This window comes from Oryctolagus cuniculus, chromosome 8 (assembly GCF_051225735.1).
Source record: "Oryctolagus cuniculus isolate XC-2025 breed Fujian yellow rabbit chromosome 8, ASM5122573v1, whole genome shotgun sequence".
Taxonomy (NCBI): Eukaryota; Metazoa; Chordata; class Mammalia; order Lagomorpha; family Leporidae; genus Oryctolagus; species Oryctolagus cuniculus.
This window is the reverse complement of record NC_142874.1, coordinates 41390713-41416921: the sequence shown is the minus strand read 5'-3', so window position 1 is coordinate 41416921 and position 26209 is coordinate 41390713. Positions and strand designations below refer to the sequence as shown.

General features: G+C 52.7%; 1 protein-coding gene across 3 annotated transcripts in view; it reads right to left on the bottom strand.

Moving 5' to 3' along the window:
* TMEM154 (transmembrane protein 154) overlaps positions 1–25996 on the bottom strand; it is a 43085-nt gene extending 17089 nt beyond the window's left edge. For 2 of the 3 annotated variants that reach the window (XM_008267325.5, XM_051819995.3), the window contains exons 1-4: positions 25714–25996; positions 8151–8408; positions 8025–8063; positions 279–306 (exon numbers count right to left, since the gene is read on the bottom strand). In XM_008267325.5, the coding sequence (XP_008265547.1) occupies positions 279–306; positions 8025–8063; positions 8151–8408; positions 25714–25777 (389 nt within the window). In that variant the 5' untranslated portion in view covers positions 25778–25996. The remainder of the gene's footprint in view (positions 1–278; positions 307–8024; positions 8064–8150; positions 8409–25713) is intronic. The other variant, XM_089302349.1, reaches the window with a different exon arrangement.
* Positions 25997–26209: the final 213 nt, after the last annotated feature.

Sequence of the window (26209 nt, the reverse complement as noted above, 5' to 3'; positions counted from 1 at the left end):
CTGAGCAGGCAGCCAGGGTCGGGACACAACTACCTGGGTGCTGGGAGTTGGTGGCAGCCAGAAAAGACTGTTGGGAACAGGACAACGAAATGAAGCGGCTGGCCCCCTCTCCTCTGCTCCCTGCTTCCCTGGGGACAGGGCCTGGGACCTGGGGCACATCTGCCCTTAGGCCCCGGGGTGGGGGGCAGGAGGGCCCTTGCAAGGTGTCCACAAGATCAGCTCCCCAGAGAGTCTTGTCCACAGCGGGCTGGGCGTGGAAGCAGAGGGGCAGCACTCACACTTTCATGTTTTCGCCTCCCAGTCCACCTAGAAGGGAGCAAGACGAAGTCCCTGTTAGCTTTGTTCACCTGTAACGACTTTTCATTTCAACTGTAACTCAACACCGAACATGAAATCTCCAAGTAAACTGCATTTAAAATTTGATTTTTATCTGTCTACCTGTTGATTGCTTTGGGAGGCAGACAGCCAGCTCCCATGCACTTCTTCACTCCCCAGTGCCCATGGCTACCCCGCAACTTGAGCCATCGCTGCTGCTTCCCAGGGCCGGTATTAGCGGGAAGCTGGAGTCAGGAGCTAGAGCCGGGTGTTGAATGCAGCTACTCTGATACGGGATGCGGGCGTCCAGCCGGGGACTTCATGGCCGTGCCGCTGCCCGCCCCTGCTTCCCGTCCCACGGGGCTGGTGGTCTGAGGGCGCTCAGTTCAGCTCACAGCTCATCCGCCTGAGCTTCTGACACCCTCGTGGAGCAGAAAAGCAGCAGTGAGGGAAAGCAGGCAAGGGTTAAACAGGGGGCCTTGCTCCGTGGCCTCCTTCAAAATGACGCTGCTGCTGCTTCGGCTCCTGCTGATGCAACATCCCAGCACCACCACCCCATCCCACTGTCCTGGAGTCGGATGTGGGCTGCTCCATCCAGTGCCCCCCCTGGGGCTCTCCTTCCCCCTGCTCCAGGCAATGCCTGGTCCCTCCCAGCCTCCAGGTCTGAGCTTAGCCACTCTTTGCTCAGGGGCCCCTCCCCACCTCCTGCTAGAGCCGGCCCACCCTTGCTAAGGTTTCCAGCCCCGCCTCTCGCCTGCATCTGTCAGAGTAGTGCCACAGTGACCCATCAATCAGGTTGTCTGCATTATTCCTTTTTCATAAAAAAAAAAAGAAAAGAAAGATTTATTTATTTGAAAGAGCTACTGGGAGAGAAGGAGAAAGAGTAAGAGAGAGAAAGAGATCTTCCATTCACTGGCTCACTCTGCAAATGGCTGGGGCTGGGCCAGACCAAAGCCAGGAGCCAGGAACGACATCAGGGTCTCTCACGTAGGTGCAGGGGCCATCTTTTGCTGTTTTCCGAGGCGCATTAGAGGGAGCTGGATGGGAAGTGGGGCCTCTGGGTCTCAAGCCGGCACCCATATGGGGTGCTGGCATTGCAGGCAGCGGCTTTATCCACCTTACCACACCCCCGGCCCTTGCATTATTTTATCTATCTCTCTCACTAGAACGGAACCCCCAAAGGGCACAGATTATGTCTATTACACCCAGGGTGGCAGCACCCTAGATCCAATCCCAGCGGCAAAGCACTTTGGCAAACACCTCATAAATGCAAGGGTACTTCAGAAAGGTCACGGGAAAATAGTATGGAAAGACAAATTTATTTTGGTGCTAAAAATTAAAATCCATGCATAGCTTTTTTTTTTCTTCATAGGATGCATTTTTCATGAACTTTTAAAAGACCCCCTGTATTTCCTGAATAACTGAACAGGTCATCGTGTTGATTACTGGAGTTAAGCTCATACCGGTGTTTTGGATTCTTCATCATCATCGTCATCATCATCATCACAGTGACTCTCCCAACAAGCCCACTGAGGGAACCACCGCCTGCAGGCACCTGCCACTGAGCTCCTCGCAGCCCAGAGCCCCTTGCAATTTCCTGTGGTTGGCAAGCTTGACTGGCACTACCGACCCAGGAGCACTGGGCAGAGAGGCAAGCTTCATGCCATCACTGCTCGCCTTGGAGGACTCTGGGTATGTCTGTGCCCTGCCCCCGGCTCCAAGCAGGAAGCTTCCTGCAGGTGCCCGACGCCTCAGAAAATTAGAATGGGGGAAGGGAGAGGACCTGCATCTTACAGCTCTTGTATGTGTATTTCTAATCAAAAAAGTACAGGCTCTCTCCTAAAGGGAGTGGACTATAAATACAGCGCCCACACAGTCGATCCTCCCTAGGGTGAAGAGCCCTGGTGCCTCGCTCCCTCCTCCTTCCTCTCCCTTGTGCCCTGCGTAATGACCCCCTTGTGAGCAAGTAGCTCACAGCCCCGCTGCTATGGGCACAGACTTATCTTTATAATCTGGGTTGCCCGCAGGCTTCGCAGCGAGCAGAAGCCAGCCCGCATGCAGATGATGGGAAGGTTTAAAACCCACGACAAAAGCACACAAAGCGAAGTGCCTGTAATCAGTGCTAAAACAGCAAAAAGCCTTCCCCGGCCTCATCTCCCCTGCTCCACGGCCATTACCCCCAGCCCAGCCGCCATGGCAACAGAAAACACACTGGGGAGAGCACAGAGCAGAGGATTAGAGCAGGAGGGAGACCAAATTACAGGTCGGCCGTCAGGCCCTGCCCACCCCACTCGGCCTGGCCTCTCTGTGACTAGCCAACTGCTCCACTGGCCCCACGCACACTTCCCGGGCATCCTTTCCTTCCACGCCCCCCCACCCACTTGGTCCTCCTCCGGCAGTTTCTGCGTGGCAGCCACTGAGCCTGACCAGACCCCACTGCCCGGCCTCTCTGTGCACCTGTCGGCAGGAATCCTGGGGTGGGGAGGGGCTCTGGACTCCCGAGGCTCTGACTTCCTCTGCACTGAGCAAGGGAGATCTCCCAGGAAGAGCCACAGAGAGGTTAAAGCAGTGGCTTCCTGCCAGCCCTTTTGCCTGCAGCTTTCCCGCATCTGCAGGAGGCACTTAACACATATTAAATAGTAACAACCACAAATGTAGTGCCTGGAGGCCCAGGAAGAAGGATCTGCAACGTTAAGTGATTACCCAGCTGCTTCCCTTCCCCTGGACAGCAGGGGAGGGCTTGTGGTGCAGTGGTTAGGATGCTGTTCGGGGTACCCACGTTCTACAGTGGGGTTTCTGGGTTCCACACCTCAGACTCAGCTCCCTGCTAACGTGCACCCTGGGAGGCAACAGGCGATGGCTCAAGTTTTGGGGGCCCTGCCACACACATGGGAGACTTGGATGGGGTTCTTGGCCCCTGGCTTTGGCCTGGTCCAGCTCTGACTGTTGTGGGCATTTGGGGAGTGAACCAGTAGATGGAAGATGACTCTTTTTCTCTCCCCATTTTTCAAATAAAATGAAAGTAAATAGTTTAAGGTTGGCTTTAAATTACAATGAAAAGATAAAAAAAACAACAACAAACAACTTAAAAAAAAAGAAGAGTGTAAGTAAACCAAATGCCCCTGTGTTGGGGGTCGGGGAAGGCAATTTCTATCAGCCACAGGTCTTTCTGGAAGTATTGGCCAGTCCTCCCCCGTTGTCAAGTTCAGGCCTGTTTCCTGTTGTAGAAGAACTGACAGGGCTCTCTTCAGGCGAAAGTGAAACCACCTCTCTTTCTAACTCTCCCAGGAGCACTGTGTGTGCAGGTACCCATGCCCTCCCACAAAGCTCCCACGTGCCCTCCCTTCCAGAACCTTCCAAGCAAAATGCTGCTGTGGCTTTATTTTTGCCCAAAAAGGAAATTACATTTCAATCAAATCCTTGTTAATTCCAATACTCTGCTCTTATTGTCTCGCACTATCCTGTCAAAGCTGAATGGATGGGCTTGGGGGGACACTGGCTGAGAACCTTTCAGCATCCAGTCTGTCTGAACAGATATTTCAATCAGTGACTAGTAAAAGAAAAATTCAGAAGAAGCTTTCCTTAGCAAAAAAAAAAAAAAATTTTTTTGACAGGCAGAGTGGACAGTGAGAGAGAGAGACAGAGAGAAAGGTCTTCCTTTGCCATTGGTTCACTCCCCAATGGCCGCTGCGGCCAGTGCACTGCGCTGATCCGAAGGCAGGAGCCAGGTGCTTCTCCTGGTCTCCCATGGGGTGCAGGGCCCAAGCACTTTGGCCATCCTCCACTGCACTCCCAGGCCACAGCAGAGAGCTGGACTGGAAGAGGAGCAACCAGGACAGAATCCGGCACCCCAACTGGGACTAGAACCTGGAGTGCCAGCGCCACAGGCGGAGGATTAGCCTAGTGAACCACGGCGCCAGCCAAGCAAAAACTTTTGTAATAGTTATTTTGAAATTCTTTTCCTATGTGGTGTTTTCTCCAAATGAGGCATATTTTAACTAAGAACCACGCATCTATTTATAGTAGGGATAATATGCAGACTTGGTTTTTACCGAGAGTAGGTTTTCTTTAACACACATCCTACAGGAGATGTTGACTTCAAGGCTAAGACACCTGCATCCCGTATCGAAGTACCTGGGTTTGAGTCTGGCTCCTGCCAACGCAGATCCTGGGAGGCGGCAGTGATGATTCAAGAAATTGGGTTCCTGCTACCACGTGGAAGATCTGAATTGCATTTCTGGCTCCTGGCTTTGGCCCTAGCCATTGTGGGCATCTGGAGAGTGAACCAGTGGCTGTTGCTTTCTCTCTCTGTACATCTCCCTCTCTTTCTGTTTCTTTCTTTCTTTCTTTCTTTCTTTCTTTCTTTCTTTCTTTCTTTTTTTTTTTTTTTTACAGGCTGAGTGGACAGTGAGAGAGAGAGACAGAGAGAAAGGTCTTCCTTTTGCCGTTGGTTCACCCTCCAATGGCCGCCGCGGCCGGCGCGCTGCGGCCGGTGCACCGCGCTGATCCGGTGGCAGGAGCCAGGAGCCAGGTGCTTTTCCTGGTCTCCCATGGGGTGCAGGGCCCAAGCACCTGGGCCATCCTCCACTGCACTCCCTGGCCACAGCAGAGAGCTGGCCTGGAAGAGGGGCAACTGGGACAGAACCCGGCGCCCCAACCGGGACTAGAACCCGGTGTGCCGGCACCGCAAGGCGGAGGATTAGCCTAGTGAGCCGCGGTGCCGGCTTTTTCTGTTTCTCTGCTTCCCAAATAAACATTTTAAAAATCCTAGTCTTCTTCATTAACTCATTCATGCCACAAACATGTACAGAGCAGCTCGTGCAGACTGGGTTGAAAGTCACTTAGCACTTATAATGTGCCAGACAATCCATTTAATTCTTACAACTCTGGGGGAAGGTATTGAATTTACTGATCTACAGATGGAGCTGGGTGAAGGTCACAGCCGAGCAAGTGTCAAAGCCAACCACAGTCTGAACTGTCAGCCCCAATACCACGCTGTCAAACCAGACAAATGAGACCAGTTCTTGTTTCTTAGACTCCCTAACACAGTAGGAAAGAAAGACAGAAAAAGAAAAGAAAGACAAGGGGCTGATGCTGTGTGGTGCAGTGGGTTCGGCCGCTGCTTGCAACCCTGGCATCCCATATCTGGGTGCCAATTCGAGTCCCGGCTGTTCCACTTCTGATCCAGCTCCCTACTAATGCACCTGGGAAGGCAGCAGAAGATGGCCCAAGTGCTTGTGCCCCTGCTGCCCATGTGGGAGACCTGGGTGGTGTTCCCGGCTCCTGGTTTCAGTCTGATCCAGCCTCGGCTGTTGTGGCCATTTGGGGAATGAACCAGGAGGTGGAAGATCTCTCTGTATCTGTCTTCCCTCCCCCTCTCTGCAACTCTGCCTTTCAAATGAACAAAACTGAAAGAAAAGACAAATCACCAACTTGGGAAAATGTGAAGACTGAACAGCAGGTGTCAGAATTTGCTTTGGGGGCATGGAAGTGATGACCAGTTTTGCCTGGAGAGGGATTCCAAGGCTTCCTACAAACTTTAGAACTGGACACTGCAGAACAGGGTGGAAGTTTGCCAAGCTGACAAAAAGAGAATGCCAGGCAGAAACATGAGTACCCGCCAGGCACAGAGGCATTCTGAAAGTCACATCATGCTCTGGGAGCCTCTGGCATGGCGCCCGTGTAGGGTACAGGTGCCACAGCTAAGGCTTAGGCTGCTTATCTCTTGTAAATGATCTTGAACCCAGAGACTTCCACACGGAGCTCACTGAAAACTCGACTTGTGGATGTGAAATCTAAGAGGGTCACCATCTAACTGGGCACCTCCAAACATCCCCACCCCTTGCTCCCTTAGGTAAGGCAAGTTGGGGCGGGGGTGGAGGGGGCTACGGTTTGGGGCAGGAAATTCTTATTTTCCCAGAAATCAAAAAAAATGGTAGGGGGCAGCGCTGTAGCATAGCGAGTAAAGCTGCCACCTGCAGTGCTGGCATCCTATATGGGCACCAATTTGAGTCCCAGCATCCTATATGGGCGCCGATTCAAGTCCTGGCTGCTCCAGCTCTCTGCTGTGGCCTGGGAAAGCAGTGGAAGATGGCCCAAGTCCTTGGGCCCCTGCACCTGTGTGGGGGACCCAGAAGAAGCTCCTGGCTCCTGGCTTCAGATCAGCGCAACTCTGACCATTGGAGCTAACTAGGGAATGAACCAGCAGATGGAAGACCTCTCTCTCTCTCTCTGTCCCACTCTCTCTGTCTCTCTCTCTCTCTCTGCCTCTGCCTCTTTGTAACTCTTGCCTTTCAAATAAATAAATAAATATTTTTTTAAAAAATGGGGATTACTTGCAAAGGAGCTTCCACATGACCGCTGTGACTAGAAAGCCATGGAATCTCAGGTGTGGACAACCCTGCATCTCCTAGTCCCTTGGTATCTATTTTATCAGCCCGGTCAGGAAAGGAAATACTCCAGTGCTTCCCCCCGGATCACACAGGTCTCACGTGCTGGTACAAGGATAGTGAGCCAGGTACTCAGGCCAAGGGCATGATCTCAAAACCATGGTGCCTTTAGTGGGCATAGCATACAGTGAGCTTCGCATACTAGGACAAATATGTATCTTATCAGAGGCGTCCTTAGGTCCTGAGTAAGTTTTGGGATGAATGACTATAAAAGCTTCCACATGCAAATTAACCAGAGGTAATCTGCCCAGCCCCGTCTGCTGGAGACCTAGAATTGTGCTGAAAGCTAGCGTTGGATGCTCCTGGAATAACTGAAGATGGTCTCAGAGAGTGGCCCTGACCTTGGGGACCTCCTGTCAGATGGGCTTCAGGCTGACTGATGTCCACAATCTTCAGCAAGTTAGAAATTTCATTACAAAAGGATAGCTTCACTGAGAACAATGTTTTATTCGACTCAGATTTTCCAAAATCAAATAGGGATGCGGGGTGGGGGACAAAACAGTATCTGTGGTGGAGGTGTAGCTGGAAAGACCCACACTTGTGCGAGGACCTCTGGGGAACTGACTTTCCGTCCTTAACCCCAGTCTGACCCACAGCTTCATCAGCCTGGCCCTGCTGGTGATGGGAAACATCACACCGGCCAAGAGGCCACGGTCATACAGGACACGCAGCTGGACCGGGTACAAAGATGGCAGCAGTATGTTGTAAATTGCAGTTTAGGCTGAAAACATCTCTCTTTTTTTAACTTTAAAGAAAGGAATATGGTATTATTAACCTCTGGAAAACCTCATTGAAACAACTCATTTATCGCTTACTATCCTATGTAGTCCTTGTTGTTTAACTCTTTTTAAAACGTTTTTATGGTTTTCATTTTATTTGAAATGCAGAAAGTGAGAGGGAGAGAGTCAGACAGACAGACAGAGATCTTCCAGCTACTGGTTGACTCCTAAAATGCCAACAACAGCCAGGGCTGGGACAGGCCAAAGCCAGGAGCTAGGAATTCACTGACGCTCCCACATGGCTGGCAGGGACCCAACCACTTAATCCATCACCTGCCACCTCTCAGGGTTTGCATTAGCTGGAAGCTGGAATCAGAAGTGGAGCTGGGGCTCAAACTAAAACACTTTGACAAGGGATGTGGGTGTCCCAAGCTGAGTCTTAACCACTGTGCCAAACATTTGCCTTGTGTTGTGTAACTGCAACTCAGTTCCTTCTTCCAGCCCATCCCCAACTCTAAGCAGGTGCTACGGTGATACTCACACGTCTGTAGAGCATCCTGAGATCCTTGGCTAGAAGGCTCTGGGTGGAAGAATAAAGTTTTGTGTTACTGCTTGTTCATTCACACACGAGCAAGTGTCTGGAAATGGATAGATGACAAATATTTACCTTGCTTAGCTCCTTTTCTTTTATAGACTATTACAAGGGATACCACTAACAAAAGTAGGAGGGCCAACAAAACCAATGGGATCAAGACCATGAAAATAAGATCTAACTGATTTTCATCCCCAGCCACGTGGGTCAGATTCCTATCTGTGGTTAGGGAATCTGTGGTCGCCGCGTCCAAGGTGGTAGGAACAGCCTCTTCCGTTGTTCCTCTGTCTTCCCAGGCCATGTCTCCAGACTGCTCTGATTCCTCACGATCAGCTGTGGGAAGACACACAAGACTGAGATGGCCATGGACACGAAGCTGGGATGGTTATGTTTTCAGTGGTTTTCACATTAGTCCTAGGTGCACTCAGTCATCAACCTGATCCACTGTACCTGGCGCTCAGTTCCCTGGGACAGGGAGTATTGATTTAACATGAATGGGGCTCCAGCTGGGAGTATATCGAACATGGACTCAGAGCCCGGGGTTCAACTCCCACAAATGCAGCCAGTTTAGCCTTGACCGGACGCTGTAGGAGTGCTGAGGCAAAGGGCATAAAGGCACTGTCTACGTCAAGGGCAACTTCTCCAGCTGAGCTCTGTGGTATTCTGGGGCTTCTCCTGCAGGGTGTCACTATTGTAATGAAATTCCTCAACACATTGACATTCACATGACTAAAGTCGGGTGGTGTAAAGGAAGGCAGCCTGTGCCCTACTCTTGACCAGAAGGTTGGCTATCGATGGAAAATAACTCTTTGAAAGTGGAGTGACTGCTCAGAGGTCAGGGTCAGGTCAGCGTCCTGCACGGAACCAGTCTGCTTCTGAGGTCCGCTGGCGAATCCTCCTGCATTCTGAATGCAAAGGGGAATCCACAAGGGGCAGCTCCCTTGGCCACCAGGAAAACGCTACCCATATGTAAACTTATTTAATAAGATGTATCTGGGAAGATTCCCCATGATCGAGCGATAAGCAAATGCACTTTGAATATTGATACCATCCCGCTCCTCCTCACAGGCTGGGGAGACCGTGTGGGCTGGATGACTGGGAGAGCCTTTGCTTGCCTGCGTAGGCTGCGGTCATGGTCGGGTGAGTTAGGGTCTTTGTCCCAGTGTGATGTTGCGCTGCCTGCCCTGCAGATGGGGCCCACTCAGCAGTGCCCCCTGTACGTTTAGGCTACGGAACTCACATTAAATTCTTTCCAAGGGGCAAGGCGCCGTGCACATGGAGAAGTTGGCTGCTGTGAGCCACACCATTCCCATAGGTCAGGCTGTGGCTCTGTGCAGTGACAAGGTCGGACACGGCAGAGTTCAGTTCAATATTTTACCTATCTTACGACTGCGTGACCACGGACTCCTCTGATTCAGATTAAAACCACACAAATATTGAGCACTGTTAAGGGCTGAATGTTTGTGCATGCGTGCACACACACACATGCTTCGGGTTGAAGCCCTAATCCCGGTGTGATGGTATTTAGGAGGAGAGCCTTGGGGTAGTACTGCAGTGTGGAGGACCCCGTGGTAGGGCTACTGTCCTGACAAGAAGGGGAGAGGAGCGGCCATGGTGGCACAGCACGGCGGCAGGGGAAGGCAGGGATCCCTCGGGACCCCTCCTCGTCAAAGCCGCCCACTTCCAGAACCACCGGCACTGCTGGCTCGTAACCCTGGCAACAGGGGGCTGGGGCGGCTGAGGAGGAAGTGCTGCAAAGTGCAGCTGGTGGTCATGACCTTCACTCCCTGCGATCAGTTCTTCCAGACCTTCCTCCAATATCCACGGACTCCCTCACACCACCCACTCACACACGCACAACACACACATCCACACACACTAACACACATCCACACACATGTTCACACTCATACACTCACAACACACTCTTACACGCACACTCACAATCACACACACAACAGTCACACACACATATTCACACACATCCACACACATTAACATATACATACACAGTCACACATGCTCACATACTCATACACTCACACTTGCACACTCACACCCACATCCCAACCACCTCCACACACATGCACCCACTCACATCCACACACACAGCCACACTACACAGCCACACACACACTCTCACACACACACACTGACACACAGCCACACAACATACACAGCCACACACAGCCATATACACACTCACACATACACACCCTCTCACACTTACCCCCTCACCCTCACATTCACACACTCACATACCCCCACACACCTACACACTCATACACTCACACACACATCCACATACACTAACATGCACATTCACACATACACACCCACTAACCCTTTCTCACAAACACTCCCCACACGCATACACACATACACACATTATCACACACTCACACCCCCACACACCCCTACACATTCATACATTCACACATCCACACATGCTCACATGCGCACTCATACACACTCTCACACCCCCACACACTCACATATACACACGTGCACATACATACACACTCATGCCCACACACCCAACCACACACACATGTATCCACTCACACATAGCCACACAACATACACACACCTTCACACACTAACATGTACACTCACAGTCTCACACACCCCGCACACTCACACCCATACACACTCACTCATACACACATGCACTCACACAATACACACACACCACACACACACACACATACACTTCATTGGTATTCCCTCCCTCTCTCTCTGCTGGAGTTTCTATTTCAGGCTGAATTTATTGACAATTTACTACAGACGAACCTCTGTGCTGGACAGATTATCTCATTTGTCCTCACTGCTTTTTCTAGATCAACCCTGGGGCAAAGACACATATCCAAGATCCCAGCGCTAACAGGGAGGAGGAAGGATTTACAGGCTGGGCTCTTGGCTGTCCCAGCCTCCAGAACCAGCAGCTAGGTCCGCCTCCATTCTCTGTGCATTACCAGGCTGCGGGATTTCCGTCCTCACTACAGAAAACGGACTTGCAGCAGCAGCAGCAGCACAGCGTTTAACCTCACACCGTACTCTGCCTCCAGCCAGGCAGGAGAGTCATACATGCAGAGCACGGGGTTTGGCCGTAAAGGGGAGAGCAATCAAGGGACCCTCACGTGCTTGCCCTCAGCTACACAGAGGAAGGGAGGTAGGGGGTCCCAGGCACCTCCCATTGAGGCTCTCGCTGGGGTTCCAGTGGCTCTGCGTGGAAAGGGAGCGAAGTTTCCAGAACACTCAGCCCTCTGAGTCACCGCTTGACCCGTGCTCCAGGAGAAGAGAAAATAGGAAAGGAAACAAGCAAGGCGGAATGATGAGGGTGTTTAGACCATTGGGATGAACAGAAAGAAGGGCACCAGGTGGCTGGGGCTACGGACATTTATTTCTCAGCTGGAAACAACGCTGGCCACGGGTGGCCCTTGGTGGCGCCGGGGAGTTAAAGGGGACAACCCCTCCACAGTACCCCTCACACACACCCTCACGTATGGTTTCTACATTAAGCCTCGTACTCTCTCAGATTCTCCAGGGACCTATTTAAATAAAAGAGAATCAAGGTGCTCAATCTCAATCTCTCTCTCTCTCTCTTTCTGTGTGTGTTTTACTTACTCTGCAAACCTTCATCTCCAGAGAATCCTATCACAATTGCCTGCTCCCTGCCCCCCCCATCTCCAACTCCACGATAACCCGGAAATAGTAAGTCATAGTAACTGGCACCTACCAGGTGCTTAGCTGATTCCAGGTACTGGGATAAACACGCGAGGTCTAACTAGATCTTCACAGTAACTTTCCTGTCCACATTCTCCAGCTGCAGAACCTGGCTCTAGGGTGTTGTTCCCGAGGGAAATACCAGCCTTTGTGTTCAGTCTCACCGACACGTGGGGCTCCCAGCTGCATCCCCCCAAGCGTGGTCGCCCAGTGAGGACCCTGGCCCTGGGTCTGTCGCGGAGGCTTTGGACAAACCACCCATCCTCCAATGGCTTAATGCGCTCACAGGCGCCACTGAGGAGGGATCACCAAGGTTCTGTCTATTTCCACATCTCTCTGTGGGTTCCGCAGCGCCGACCTTGCTTTAATGAACTTCCTGGCGAGGTGATACGCCCAGGGACAGGCTCAGAGAGGAAGTTTCATTGCTAGCCTTGCCCCAGACTCTCTCTGCTGCCTTCCAGAGAACTCGATGCACAAACGAGGCTCCCTATTGCTTCCTGTTTGCCTTTTTTTTTTTTTTTTTTTTTTACAGGCAGAGTGGACAGTGAGAGAGAGAGACAGAGAGAAAGGTCTTCCTTTGCCGTTGGTTCACCCTCCAATGGCCGCCGCGGCCGGCGCGCTGCAGCCGGTGCACCGCGCTGATCCAATGGCAGGAGCCAGGAGCCAGGTGCTTCTCCTGGTCTCCCATGGGGTGCAGGGCCCAAGCACTTGGGCCATCCTCCACTGCACTCCCTGGCCACAGCAGAGAGCTGGCCTGGAAGAGGGGCAACCAGGACAGAATCCGGCGCCCCGACCGGGACTAGAACCCGGTGTGCCGGCGCCGCTAGGCGGAGGATTAGCCTAGTGAGCCGCGGCGCTGGCGAGCTGTTTGCCTTTTTTAATAACACAAACAATAACACAAACAAAACTCATATATGGTTCTTGCCCTTCCTTTTGTCACTATTCCACCTCGAGCACCTCACACGGCTGTGTATAGACAGCTGTCCCCGCTCCACCGCGCCACTGTTTAGCTCCATCCCTGTTGATGGAGGTTTAGCTTGTCTCTTGTATTTCCAGAGCGTGGCAGCAAGCATCCCTGCTCACGCTTCGGTTTCCCAGGGGAACGCGGTCCGGAGGGCGGGGCCGCCCTGACAGCTCTTGGTCCTAAGCGGAGGAGAGACGGCCGTGACACCGTCCTCTGTCTGGCCAGATAACGCCCTCTACTGTTTCATAACCCCGCCCCAGGCACCTGGACTTCCTGGCCCCCGGACCGCAAGCTAAGTAAACCCCCATTTTTTACGAATCAGCCACTCGGAGGGATTCAGTTACCGCTCCAGAAATTGGACGAAGCCAGGGAAGTAGCAAGCACTGGGAATCAGCCCCAAGAGTTTTTGCAAAGATCATCAAAAGCGGTGCTGGAAAACCAGGGTGGACCACTGCATCCGACCAGTACCCAGGAGTGGATCAGCAGGGCACAGGGGCGCGCCAGGAGTGGACAGAATCAAGGTGGAACCAGAGAAGCCACAGGTCACAAAAGCAGAGACGTGGGCGGAGACAGCAAAGGCCGTGGAGGGGGCCTTTGCGGAAGCTCGGTAGCTGCTCCTCCCCAGGCCTGGGCGCCAATAGCAACACCTTCCGCCCCCCCCCGTGGACACAGGGCCCCTTACACCTGCACAGCCTCACACAGCCCTTGTGGGCGCCAGCATGGCTAAGACCCCTCTGCTAATGCGCATCAGAACCCAGGATGAGCTTCGGTGGCAGGCGTCCCACGCAACCCCAGTGTGGGCTAGGGTGTCAGCACCGCATGCGAGGAAAGCAGAACTCGTCTCTCAGGAAGTGCCGATGGACAGGAACCCCGCAGACCACACAGGGGCGGAGCATGTGCTCTGCTCCCGGACCCCAGGGACAGGTGCACAGCAGCGTGGGAGGAAGATTGGATTTGAACTCAGAAGAGCTGGACCGGGGCTTGTGACTGCCCCCTCTAGCCAAGGGGCAGAAAAGAGTCCTCTCCCTTGTCTAACTAACCCTCTCTTCCCTAAAGTCAGAGAGAAGCCCTACTACCCTGCCCGGCCCGCAGTGTCTGCGAAAGAGCAAATGAAACCATAACCATGAAGGTGCTAAGCCAGGAGGTGCCGCGCCAGCGCCAGGTGCTGGGACATTTATTTTCCTTCTCTCTCACCCACTCTCTTTCCGCACCTCTATGCTTATGTGTTCCTCTGCTGTGCCCCAGGAGTTTCGTCTGCCTGAAACAACCTCCCCCTTCTATGGCTCCAGCTCTTTCTCTGCATTTGGCTGGATTTCAGGGTTAAAGGGTGGGATGCAGCTGTGGAAGATGGCGGGTGAAGAAGCTACAGAGTGACAGAGAGGGAGAGAGAGGCATACGGAAGCAAAAGTGCAGGAGAGAAGAGGAAATATTGAAGACAGCAGGCAGAGAGCGGAAGGGCAGCCCCGTGCCTCTGCCCTCTGGGTGTGACCCACCTGCCAAGGCCCCGGGCGTGAGCTCGCAAGGCTGGTGCGCTCCTGGGCTGCAGGTCAGGCGGATGCTCTCTATTCTGGGTGCCTAAGTCCTCACCTTAGTTCCGCTGACCCCAACAGACTCTCCCAGAACTTCTCCATCTCATCATTTCTCAATCTCCACTTGGGTAATACAGCATTTAAAAAAAAAGATTTATGTATTTACAAACGCGGAGCAACAGAGTTGGGGACGAGGTGGTGGAGAGAGATCTTCCATCCATTAGTTCACTCCCCTAATGGCCACAATGGCCGGGGCTGGTAGAAACCAAAGCCAGGAGCCTAGAATCCCATCCAGCTCTCCCAAGTGGGTGCAGGGGCCCAAGCATTTGGGACATCTTGCGCTTCTTTCCCAGGCGCATTAGCAGGGAGCTGGATTAGACGCAGAGCAGCCAGAACTAGAACCTGCACTCCGATATGGGATGCCTGTGCCACAAGTGGTGCCTTAACTCTCTGTGCCACAATGCTGTGGCATTATCGAGAGAGGACAGAGGGCAGGCATTTGGCATAGTGGTTAAGGTGCCATTTGGGATGCCCACATCCCATCCCAGAGTGCCCGGATTTGAGTCGTGGCTTCGCTGCCCACTCCAGCATCATGTTAATGCACACCCCGTTGAGACAGCAGATGACAGCTCAAGTACTCACATGGGAGATCCAGGTGGAATTCTTGGCTCTTGGCTTCAGCTTGGCCCACCCCTGGCAGTTACAGGCATTTGAGAAGTGAGCCAGCAGATGGAAGATCTCTCTTTGTCTCTGTCTTTCTGCCTTTCAAATAAATAAATCTTTTTTTTTAAAGAGAGATACTGGAAGTGGTCATAGGAATGATGAAACTGACCTGCAGTACCTCACTTGGCTGTTCTTGCGGAAATGCTAAGATCGCCAGATAACGAACTGCACGGGCACTTACAAATGCTAGGCAATATTCCTGCAAACACATCTGGGAGCCGTGGTGCACACACCTGGCGAGGACCCTGGGGGAACTCCTTGTAAGGGGGTGCACGATGGGCCTGGAAGCCCGAGCAGCACGCTGGACCTTCATCACCGCTCCGGACAGTGGCACGGAGTGGAACTGCCCCTGCCTCTCAGTGTCGCAAACTCGGCCACTTCTGTTTTTCTGGACGTGGAACAAATGTGCAACCAAGCTGTAGTTTTTAAAACCAGAAAACACAGCATGACACACAGACAGGCCTGCCACACTGATAATATGGCGTGACACAACGCAATGACAAGAGGATGTTGCCACACTCACTGATGTGGGGAAGCAGGGTGGACGTCACCCTTGGACACCGTGCCCTGTCATGTCTATTTACGCAGATTCCATGCCGCCATCATAGAAACAATTTTGTAACTCGGAGAGTGAGGTGGAGCAGAACACAGCAGGTGGTGAGACTTCTCTCCTGCGTTGCATGGGGTGGGGAGGGGACTACCCATAAATGAACCTCAGGATGCTCAGGAAGCCAAACCCAGGGGTGGACGTTGGGCACAGCCCTTAAGATGCTGCTTGGGACACCTGCATCCCATTTTGGAGGCAGTCCTGGGTTGGAGTCCCGACTCTGCTTCCAAGTCTTGCTTCCTGCTAATGCACACCATGGGAGGCAGCCGGTGATGGCTCAAGGACTTGAGTCCCTGCCATTCACAAATCAAGTCCTGTGCACCTGGCACTGCCTGGTCCAGCCTGGCTATAGCAGGCATCTGGGAAGTGGACTAGTAGACAGAAGATTCTCTCTCTTTCTCTCTCAATCTCTCTCTCTCTCTGTGTGTCTCTCTCTGCCTTTCAAATAAATGAAAATTAAATATAGTTTTTAAAATATAATTTTAAATATAATTTTTAAATTCCACCTTTCAGTCTCCCTTACCCCTCCTATACAGCAAAGAGCCTAATTAAAACAAGGAGATTAAAATATAAACCCAGGAGTCCTCCCAGGCGCATTAGCAGGAAGTTGGATCAGAAGCAGAGCAGCCAGAACTTGAACCTGCGCTCTGATACAGGATGCCAGAGTCACGGGCACACCTTTTAACACTCCTGATGCCCAGCTCACACCCTAAACCAAAGATACCAGCACTATCTGGAGGTACAGCCCAGGCCTCAGTCTATGGATGATTCTTCCAGGGACACCAAGGTGCAGGCATGGTTGAGACCCACGCTTGTAGGCTCTACCCACTGCTGAGTGTCCCCTGGGCCACCCCAAACTGTCCTCTCCTTTTGTTCTCTAGGTTCCTTCTTGGTGAATTTGGGAAGAATCGAAGACGGGGAAGTGCATGCCAAAGGCTTGCCTAGCAGCTGCCAGCTTCCTCACCAGCATGCAAGAGTTTAAGATTCATCCTGGCACCTGAGCCCCTGGGTGGGGGTTGGGGGGACACTGGCCAGGTACAAGGAGGGAAGACCACGGCAGGCATTGCCTCTCTGAGTAACAGACGTGCCTGCCAGGAAGCCAACCTGCATCTCCAGGAAGGGTGCTGCTGATGGGACAGCCTGGAACTTTGAGGTTTGAGTCGCTGGTCCCCAAACCCTACTGCGCATGGCAGTCACCCAGAGCGTTCCTGAAAACACGGCTGCGGGGTGCTGCTGTGCAGCTCTGGGGTGCAGCCTGCGAATGTGCATTTCTAACAAGTGACCAGGTTGGGCAGCCGCTGCTGGGGGTCTCATTTCCTCCCATTCATCATTAGCCCCAACTATTGTGCATCAGATCTCTGGGGGTTTTAGGGTTCAACCAAATTAGTTATTCCAGGATATCTGGGGATGTGGCCTAGATGAAAGTATTTTCTAAAACCTCCCCCCAAAACTTCTAGTATGTGTGCTGGGTTGAGAATTACTGAGTTACATCATATCTGAGTAGACTTTGATTTGCCATGATCCATGCTGAGAGTCTTCGTTCATTTTCTGTGTGACTGGAGAACTGTACACAGGACGAAACCTCTGGGAACAAAATGAACAATTGCAGGCACCTTTAACAGTCTATCTCTTCAGTGGATCTCTTTAAAATTAATCGTTCAGCATCTGTGGAATCTGACTGAGATGTGGCCAGGGACAAAACTGGAACAAACAGAAACTAATGACTTCCCAGACTCATCTGGCACCAGCGTGGTTGTGGAAGGATGGCCGTGTCTGATACTGACAGAGATGCTGTCAGTGCCAAGTGGATGGGTGATGCCACTGAGACTGCACTGCTCATGAAGCACAGATGGTACCACAAGGACACCACTGCTGCACAGACCACAGAGGGTGCTATGGGGACACAATTGTGGCACAGACCACAGAGGGTGCCATGGAGACACAAACTGTAGCACAGACCACAGAGGATACCACGGGGACACAACTGTGGCACAGACCACAGAGGATACCACGGGGACACAACTGTGGCACAGACCACAGAGGATACCACGGGGACACCACTGCTGCACAGACCACAGAGAATACCACGGGGACACCACTGCTGCACAGACCACAGAGGGTGCTACAGGAACACAACTGTGCCACAGACCACAGAGGGTGCTATGGGGACACAACTGTGCCACAGACCACAGAGGGTGCTATGGGGACACAACTGTGGCACAGACCACAGAGGATACCACGGGGACACAACTGTGGCACAGACCACAGAGGATACCACAGGGACACAAACTGTGGCACAGACCACAGAGGATACCACGGGGACACAATTGTGGCACAGACCACAGAGGATACCACGGGGACACCATTGCTGCATAGACCACAGATGTTACCACTGCTTATGGGCCACAGACAGAACTCTGAAGTGCTCTGCCCTTTCTTTAGGTCATTTGATTTCAAAGCAGTAGTAATTTATTATTCCATACCTGAAGTTAATTCCACAGCATACTTTCCTATTGTGTCTCCTTTGCTGCTTTGTATTTTTAAGATTTATTTGACTTATTTGAAAGGCAGAGTGACAGAGACAGAGGGAGAAACAGAGAGAGATCTTCCGTCCACTGGTTCACTCCCCAAATGGTCACAACAACCAGGATGAGCCAGACCAAAGCCAGGAGCCAGGTGCTTCTTCCGGGTCTCCCAACCCGGATCTCCCAACCTTGCAACCAAGAGTGTGCAGGGGCCCAAGGACTTGGGCTGTCTCCCACTGCCTTTCCAGGTACATTAGCAGGGAGCTGGATCAGAAGCGGAGCAGCTGGGACTTTAGTCCTGCCCCTCTTCCACTGCTCCACACCACCTGCTACCCCTGGCACCCCGTCTGCTGTGCACGGAAGGAATGACAGAAGGATACGCAACCCGGGCCAGGTAGGGTGAAGTCAAATGTGAGCACACTCAACTTCCCTATCCAGTCTGATCTCTTTCCCCCTAGCAGGGCCTGGCCAGGAATACACACTCACAGACCTGAGTCACAAAGCCACGGGCATCTAAGCAGGCTTTCCCTCACAAGCTATCAGAATGAAAAACAAACCTGCAGAATGAGAGGCGCTGCCGAATGCCAAGTGATGGATCCCTAACAATGAAATCTGCTTGTAGGTTTTTGGACCAGGGAAGTGGCGGAGTTCCCATGTCTGCCCCCATCCGTGGGTCAGGGGCTCAATGCCCGCCCCAGGGAAGCAGGGCTGGGGAAGCCAGGGGCGGCTGCTGCCATTAGAAGCTCTGTTGTTCCACAGTGATGATCATTTGCATTCCCACTGAGCTCATTTTTCCTGCTGTGCACATCTGGGGAAGATGTGGTGGGAAGGAGAACTGGCGGACGAGATGCAAGACCCAGGTTCTGCAGCCTGATGGGAGGTTTTGCATGCTCACAGGCGGCAGAGGGAAAGCAATGCACCCTGTCCCTTGGGCCGAGCTGTGGGGGTGACAATGCCGTGGGGTGGGGGAGAGGTTAAGCGGGGCTCTGGAGGTCCACTCACAGAGCTCTCTCGTACGAGTGCCAACTTGCTGAGAGAGCACGCTGCAATTGGAACACCAGCTGAGACGACAACTCGTTCTGCAGGAGGAGTGCCCACATCGCCTGGGCGACTTTTTCATTTTAGACTCTATTTTAGCATTGAGAAAGAGAGAGAGAAAGAGAGAGAGGGAGAGAGGTTGATTCTCCTATTTAACCAGGTTTCTGCAGACACCAAGGCTGTCTCTGGTTTGAAGTTACTCCCTTGAGAAAGCAGAGTTCCTGAACATCACACACTATCTGTTCATGCACTGGAATCCTAGTCTAGCCTGTGGTGCCTGGCAGTTTAAAGAAATAAGTGTATTTTTACAGGACAGAATATTTATAGATTTAAAAATCTTACAAAGATCTCGCTGCTGGGACGGGCAAAGTGGTTTAAAGACACTACTTGGGACAACTGCATTCCGCATCAGGGTTCCAGCCCCAGCTCCACCCTCAGTTCCAGCCGCCTGCTGATGCACACCCTGGGAGGCAGCAGGTGGCGGATCAAGCAGTTAGACCCCTGCCACAAACACAGGAGACCTGGATGGAGTTCCAAGTTTCAGGCTTCTCCTTGGCCCAGCCCTGAGTGTCATGGGCATTTGAAGGAGTGAACCAGGAGATAGAAGATTCTCTCTCTCTCTCTCTCCCTTCTAGAGACTTTTTTTTTTTTTTGACAGGCAGAGTCGACAGTGAGAGAGAGAGACAGAGAGAAAGGTCTTCCTTTTGCCATTGGTTCACCCTCCAATGGCTGCCACAGCTGACACACTGTGCCGGCGCACCACGCTGATCTGATGGCAGAAGCCAGGTACTTATCCTGGTCTCCCATGGGGTGCAGGGCCCAAGCACCTGGGCCATCCTCCACTGCACTCCCTGGCCACAGCAGAGGGCTGGCCTGGAAGAGGGGCAACCGGGACAGAATCCGGCGCCCCGACCGGGACTAGAACCCGCTGTGCCGGTGCCACAGGCGGAGGATTAGCCTAGTGAGCCGCGGCGCCGGCCTTCTCCCTTCTAAATAAGTAAAACACACACACACACACACACACACACACACACAACACTGAGTGCCGGGCCCGGCTCAGTAGCCACACAGCAGCAGGCTGTGTGATGAATGCATAGTGAGAAACCGAACATGCGCACAGCAGGTTCCAAAGAGACCAGGGGACACGGAGGAAAATATGGCAGGGAACAGTGGAGTTCGGGGAATGCGGGGAGCCCACGGCACCCTGGCCATGTCCCAGAGAGCAATGCCACAAGCCGCAGGTCCCACCGCCCAACTCAACTGCAAAATGTCCACGTTCACCAAAGCAGGGGCAGGCAGATTTTTCCTTGAAGAGCCAGAGACTGAGCACCTTAGATTTTGTGTGCCAAGTATGCACGTATTTGCATCGCTGGTAAACGTCCAAATATGTGTGTGGAAAACGTTCCTAACTCAGGGATCAGAAGAAACAGCTGGACGCTCAGTTGGCTGTGGGTCTCGGGTTCTTGGGCCCTGCACTGACATCTTTTCCTCTGAAAGAACCAGCATTCTAGATAGAGCTGATGTCCCCCTTCCATCCACACTCCCGCTCCTCATTCCTCTCCCTCATTTCCCAACAGCACCTGCCGTCCTCAAGTTCATGGGCATCACAACCAGCAGCAAGACTGGGTCCACAGAGACTTCAGATAATCAGCAGTTCAATACTAACAAGATTTAAGCAAAGACATAAAAGAAGGGAGATGGACCAGCATTGTGGTGTAGTGGGTTAAGCCTCTGCCTGCGATGCCAGCATCCCTTATGGGTGCTGGTTCGAGTCCCGGTTGCTCCACTTCCAATCCAGCTCTGTGCAACTTCACCTGGCAAAACAGTGGAAGATGGCCCAAGTGCTTGGGCCCTGGCCCAGTCCTGGCCCTTGTGGGAGTGAACCAGCAGGTAGAAGACATATCTCTCTCATCTCTGTCTCTCCCTGTCTCTCTGTAACTCTTTCAAATAAATACATCTTTAAAAGGTGGTGGGGAGTGATACATAACAGTGGGTAGGGAGGAAGCCCAAGACACTATGCATGCTTTCAATAGGATATATTGGGGTGCCAGTGCTGTGGGCACTAGTTCGAGTCCTGGCTGCTCCTCTTCTGATCCAGCTCTCTGCTATGGCCTGGGATAGCAGTGGAAGATGGCCCAAGTCCTTGGGCCCCTGCACCCGCGTGGGAGACCCAGAAGAAGCTCCTGGCTCCTGGCTTTGGATTGGTGCAGCTCCAGCCGCTGCGGCCATTTGTGGAGTGAACCAGTGGAAGGAAGACCTCTCTCTCTGTCTCCTTTCCCTGTCACAGTCTGTAACTTTACCTCTCAAATAAATATATAAAATCTTAAAAAAAAAAAAAAAGATAGACTTTCTAGGTATGCAAAACCTGACAACTAAAACTGAGAGCCCAGTGGCTGGGTTAGGCAGCAGGACAGGGAGACACTCGCACCAGGCGCCCTGCCCCAGCGGTGGTGCTGGGTTCCTCTTTCCCCACCACGCGCCCACATGTGGGGGTGGTGCAAACTGCACGCATGTAGGCAGACCAATTGCAGGTTGCATTGTCTCCCTGCAGAAGCGGGCCCATCCCAGCCACTGCCATCGCTCTTCAGGTTCTCTGGGATTTGGAATTTTTAAAAATCTCATCTCCCCTCTGCCTGGTTTTGTTGCTTGCCGTGAGGCTGTCCAGTGCTTGGGGTCACTTCTCAGCAGAATTATCCCACAGCGGCCGGCTGGACACCTGGCTGTGCGGCTCTGCCTGGCTCCCACACCCCGCAGCCTCTCCCCAAGTGGCTTCCAAATGCTGCTTTTCCTGCTGCTGGGCTTAACTGTGCTAATCCCCAGGTTGTCCGGTTGTCTTGCTGCTCACTGGGCGCCTGTGGCAGCTCCTCCCTTCCCTGCTGTGGCTGAGCCTTCAACCAGCTCTCCCCTGCCTGTCCCTGCCAGCCAGCATCTGGCCCAATGCAAGCAAATACAGCACTGCTATTCCCACACAGGAACCTTAAAGCCCAGCCGAGAAACTCCGGATAGTGCCGAACTCTCTCTATTTATACAATATTTTTCCTATATACACATACCTATAATACAATCTAATTTATTAACGAGGCACAGTAAGCACTTATCCATAACTGATAACATAATAGAACAATTGTAAGAATACACTGGAGTAGGAGTTAGGTGAATGTGATTTCTCTCAACATCTCTCATCCTTTCACTTTTTCCATATAAAGGAAGCACCTCTCACAGCTTCGCTTTGGCTGACAGAAATTGCCGGCATCACCACTCCCCTGCTTCAGGGCCACTGAGTAAAAGAAAGGTTCTAGGCCGGCGCCGCAGCTCACTAGGCTAATCCTCCGCCTGTGGTGCCGGCACCCCGGGTTCTAGTCCCGGTTGGGGCGCCGGATCCTGTCCCAGTTGCTCCTCTTCCAGGCCAGCTCTCTGCTGTGGCCCGGGAAGGCAGTGGAGGATGGCCCAAGTGCTTGGGCCTTCACCCGCATGGGAGACCAGGAGGAAGCACTTGGCTCCTGGCTTCAGATCAGCGTGGTGCGCCAGCCACAGAGCACTGGCCGCAGCGGCCACTGGGGGGTGAACCAATGGAAAAAGGAAGACCTTTCTCTCTGTCTCTCTCTCTCACTGTCTACTCTGCCTATCAAAAAAAAGAAAGAAAGAAAGAAAAAGAAAGAAAGGTTCTGAAGCCCAGCACTGCAATAGCACAAGTGTCCATGTAATAACCAAGTGGCTACTAAGTGACGAATGAGCACAGCCGATACCATGGGGATATACCGGGCCAAGGAATGACTTGCATCCCAGGTGAGACGGAGCAGGACCAAGCGAGAGGTCATCAACCCACTCAGAACACTGTGCAACTGAAAACTTACAAACTGCTTGCTTCTGGAACGTTCCATTTCTATTTGCAGACAGCAATCAGTTGTATCTAACTGAAACTATGGAAAGCAAAACCGCAGATAGGAAGAGCCCATTGTATCTGAAATCGGGAGTCTCTCGGGACATAGCATATGGCAGTCATATTCATTAAAACAAGATATTAGATGCTACAATCAGAAAGTGCTACTTCAATTAGGCAACTGGTGTTTTCTTCTGTTCTTTTCCTCCTTCTCAAGGTTCTCCCAGTGATTATATGGGTTTTATTCTTCTGGAACACCCCAGAAAACCTCCCTGTTCTTTCTGCCACACCCAGTGTTTGATTCTAGCCAACCCTTTGCCAGCCCAGGGGCGGGGAGCCTCCTGGCTTCTGCCTTGTGCCTTCTGCCTTCTACAAACCTTCCTGTTGGTAGCAGCTTACGAAGCCCGTGCTCTGGGGATCTGGGAAGTTGCTTTTCGTTTTCTGATCGTGTGAAGCTGACATTGGCAGGGATTGGGGCAGAGAACGTGCGTGGGAACACCTCCGTCCATTCGAGTTTGAACTTTCTTAGCATCTTGCACTGGCCAAGACACCTATGCCCAAAGCTTTTCTTAACTATGCTGAGAACCATAGAGAAGTTGTTCTTTCTTATTTCTTTTCTGCTGTCTTCATTTTCTTTTCGCACCAAAATAAACTTACCTTTTAATCCCATAAGGAACTCGCAAGAAAGCAAGGCTTCAAAAAGTTCATGGACAATGGAGTTAAAAGATCACAGGAGAGCAGGCATTTTGCATGACAGGTAAGACACAGTTAGGCATCAGGGTGGTTGGCTTGAATCCTGGCTACTCTGTTTCCTATCCAGCCTCTGGCTAATGCTCACCCTGGGGGACAGCAGGTGATGGCCCAAGTCTTGGGGTTCCTGCCACCCACATGAGGGACCAAGATGGAGGCACAGGCTCCTGGCTTTGACCTGGCCCAGCTCGGGCTGCCGTAGGCACTTGGGAAGTGAACCTGCAGATGGAAGATCCTGTCTATGTTGCTCTGCCTTTCCAATAAAATTGAAATACATAAAATAAATAAAAAAGTTTTAAAGATAATGGGAATTTTCCACAGGCTTTTTGTGTGTGTGTGTGTGTGTGTGTAAAGGCAAAGAGACAGAGGGACAGACAGACGAGAACTCCTGTCCTCTAGTTCACTCCCTAAATGCCCTCTATAGCCTGGGCTGGGCTGGGCTGGGCTGGGTTGGGCTTAAGCCAGGAGCCAGAGGGCAATTCAGGTGTCGCTGGTGGGTGGCAGGGACCCAATCCTTGGAGCCATCACCTGCTGCCCCCCAGGCAGGAAGCTGGAGTCAGGATTCTTTCTTTTTTTCAGAAGCCTCTGTGGTACACGCAGCGGGCATCTGGAGTACCTGTGGCATCATTAAGTGAGACGTGGTCATCAGAGGCCGGAGCATGGGCTTTGCTTCCCCGCCGTGGGGCTGTCACTAGATTAAGGCTGTGGAGCCCTGGGCAGAGAGAGCGGCCCTGGAAGGGAGTGAGAAGGACCTGGGGCGGGAGTCAGAAGAGCCAACAAGCAGGAGACATCCCCAGCCCCCCTTCCTCCACCCACCCCCATGGGACTGGAGCTTCCTTCCAGCTCCCCCACTCACTGTGAGCCCCAGCTCAGTGCACCTGCAAGGATTTGCCTTTGCTTTCCCTTTTGCACCTGGAGTGCCTGGGCGCACCACATTAAGTGCACCCAGGGAAAGAGATACAGGTGGGGGAGGTGGGGTGTGGGCTGCAGAGTGCTCACTTCCTGGAAGTTGCCACCATCAAGCCCTCCTCCCTGCCCCATCCTCCTTAAAGACCTGTTGCCAGAGTGTTCCTTTGGCTGTACTAGCAGCAGGCTGTCTCCATCCACAGAAGCCATGGGCAGCGAGTTTATTTACACAACGCAAGTCAACACAATCTTAGAGGCAGCTGAGGGTGACTGTTTGTGGTAGCAACTGTCAAGGTCATAAATTAATTGCTGCTGTTAGCCTACAACAGTGAGATTGAATATTTCGTCGCTCCCAATACCTTCGGTGGGCTACAATCATATTCATTTTTCAAGCAAAACTTCCTGAGTAACACTCAATGCAAAGGAAACATCCCCAAGCAAGATCAAAGAAAAGCAGATGAAACGCATTTCTTGATGTTTTCGAATGGATTCTTGGTAACCCCTTAGATAATTTCCTGTTCACATTTAAAAAAACCCAAAAACCTACGATGTGTGCATAGCATGCTTCCCACTGGGAAACTTGAATCCCCCAGTCTCTCCAAACACTCTTGGACACGGCAGACTCAGCCCACACAATTAAAAGCAAATTTATGACTTCTCTGTTTGGGCTGGCTGAAGCCGTCTTAGACACGAACTGCCAAAAAGTTTATGGTTTTCCTAATATGCCCATTAAAGTCTGCAAATTACAGGGACCCAGACATCCTGGAAGGCAGACAGGAGTTCACGCGCAGCGAGAGCGCGGGGCGCACGGAAGGCAGCTGCGGCGGCGTGGCCAGGGACACCCCCGCCACCCCCGACAGCCGGGCTTCCTCAGCTGCGTCCCCAGCCAGGACTGGGTGGCCCGGGTGTTCCCCTCTCCCCGGCGGCGGCGGCGCCCCCGTGCCGCCCGCACCTTGCGAGCCCAGGGGCGGGGAGCGGGCGGTCGCTTACCCCGGGCGGCGGGAGCGAGCGCGGTCAGCAGGGCGAGAACCAGGGCGGCGCGGGGAGCCCTCATGGCAGCCGGGGCGCGGGGCCTCCCCGAAACGCGCGTTTCCTGTTTCCTGCTGGTTTGGGTCGGTGCTGACTTGAAGGAGAGGTGTTTGCCTGTTTTTTAGGAAGTGATGTAACTGCAGGAGCCTGTCAGACCAGCAAGGATTGCAAAAGACGAGTGAGGCGCTCTCAGCCCCGAAGTAGCCTCGGAGGCCGGCTTTGGGGAGCCCTCGGACGGACAGCCGACAGCCGTGGCCCGGAGGGCATCCAGCGGGGAGGGACCTTGGACCACCCGCTTCCGCCTCCTCTCTGTGGGAGTCGGCTCAGCCACAGCTGAGTCCTGGGGGTTGCGCGCTGGCCATTGGAACTCCCTTCCCTAAATGCCAGGGCTGTCCCCATGCGGGAGCCAGAAGCCACAGACCCACCAGCCTTTGCAATGTGACTGCTAACAACTGAA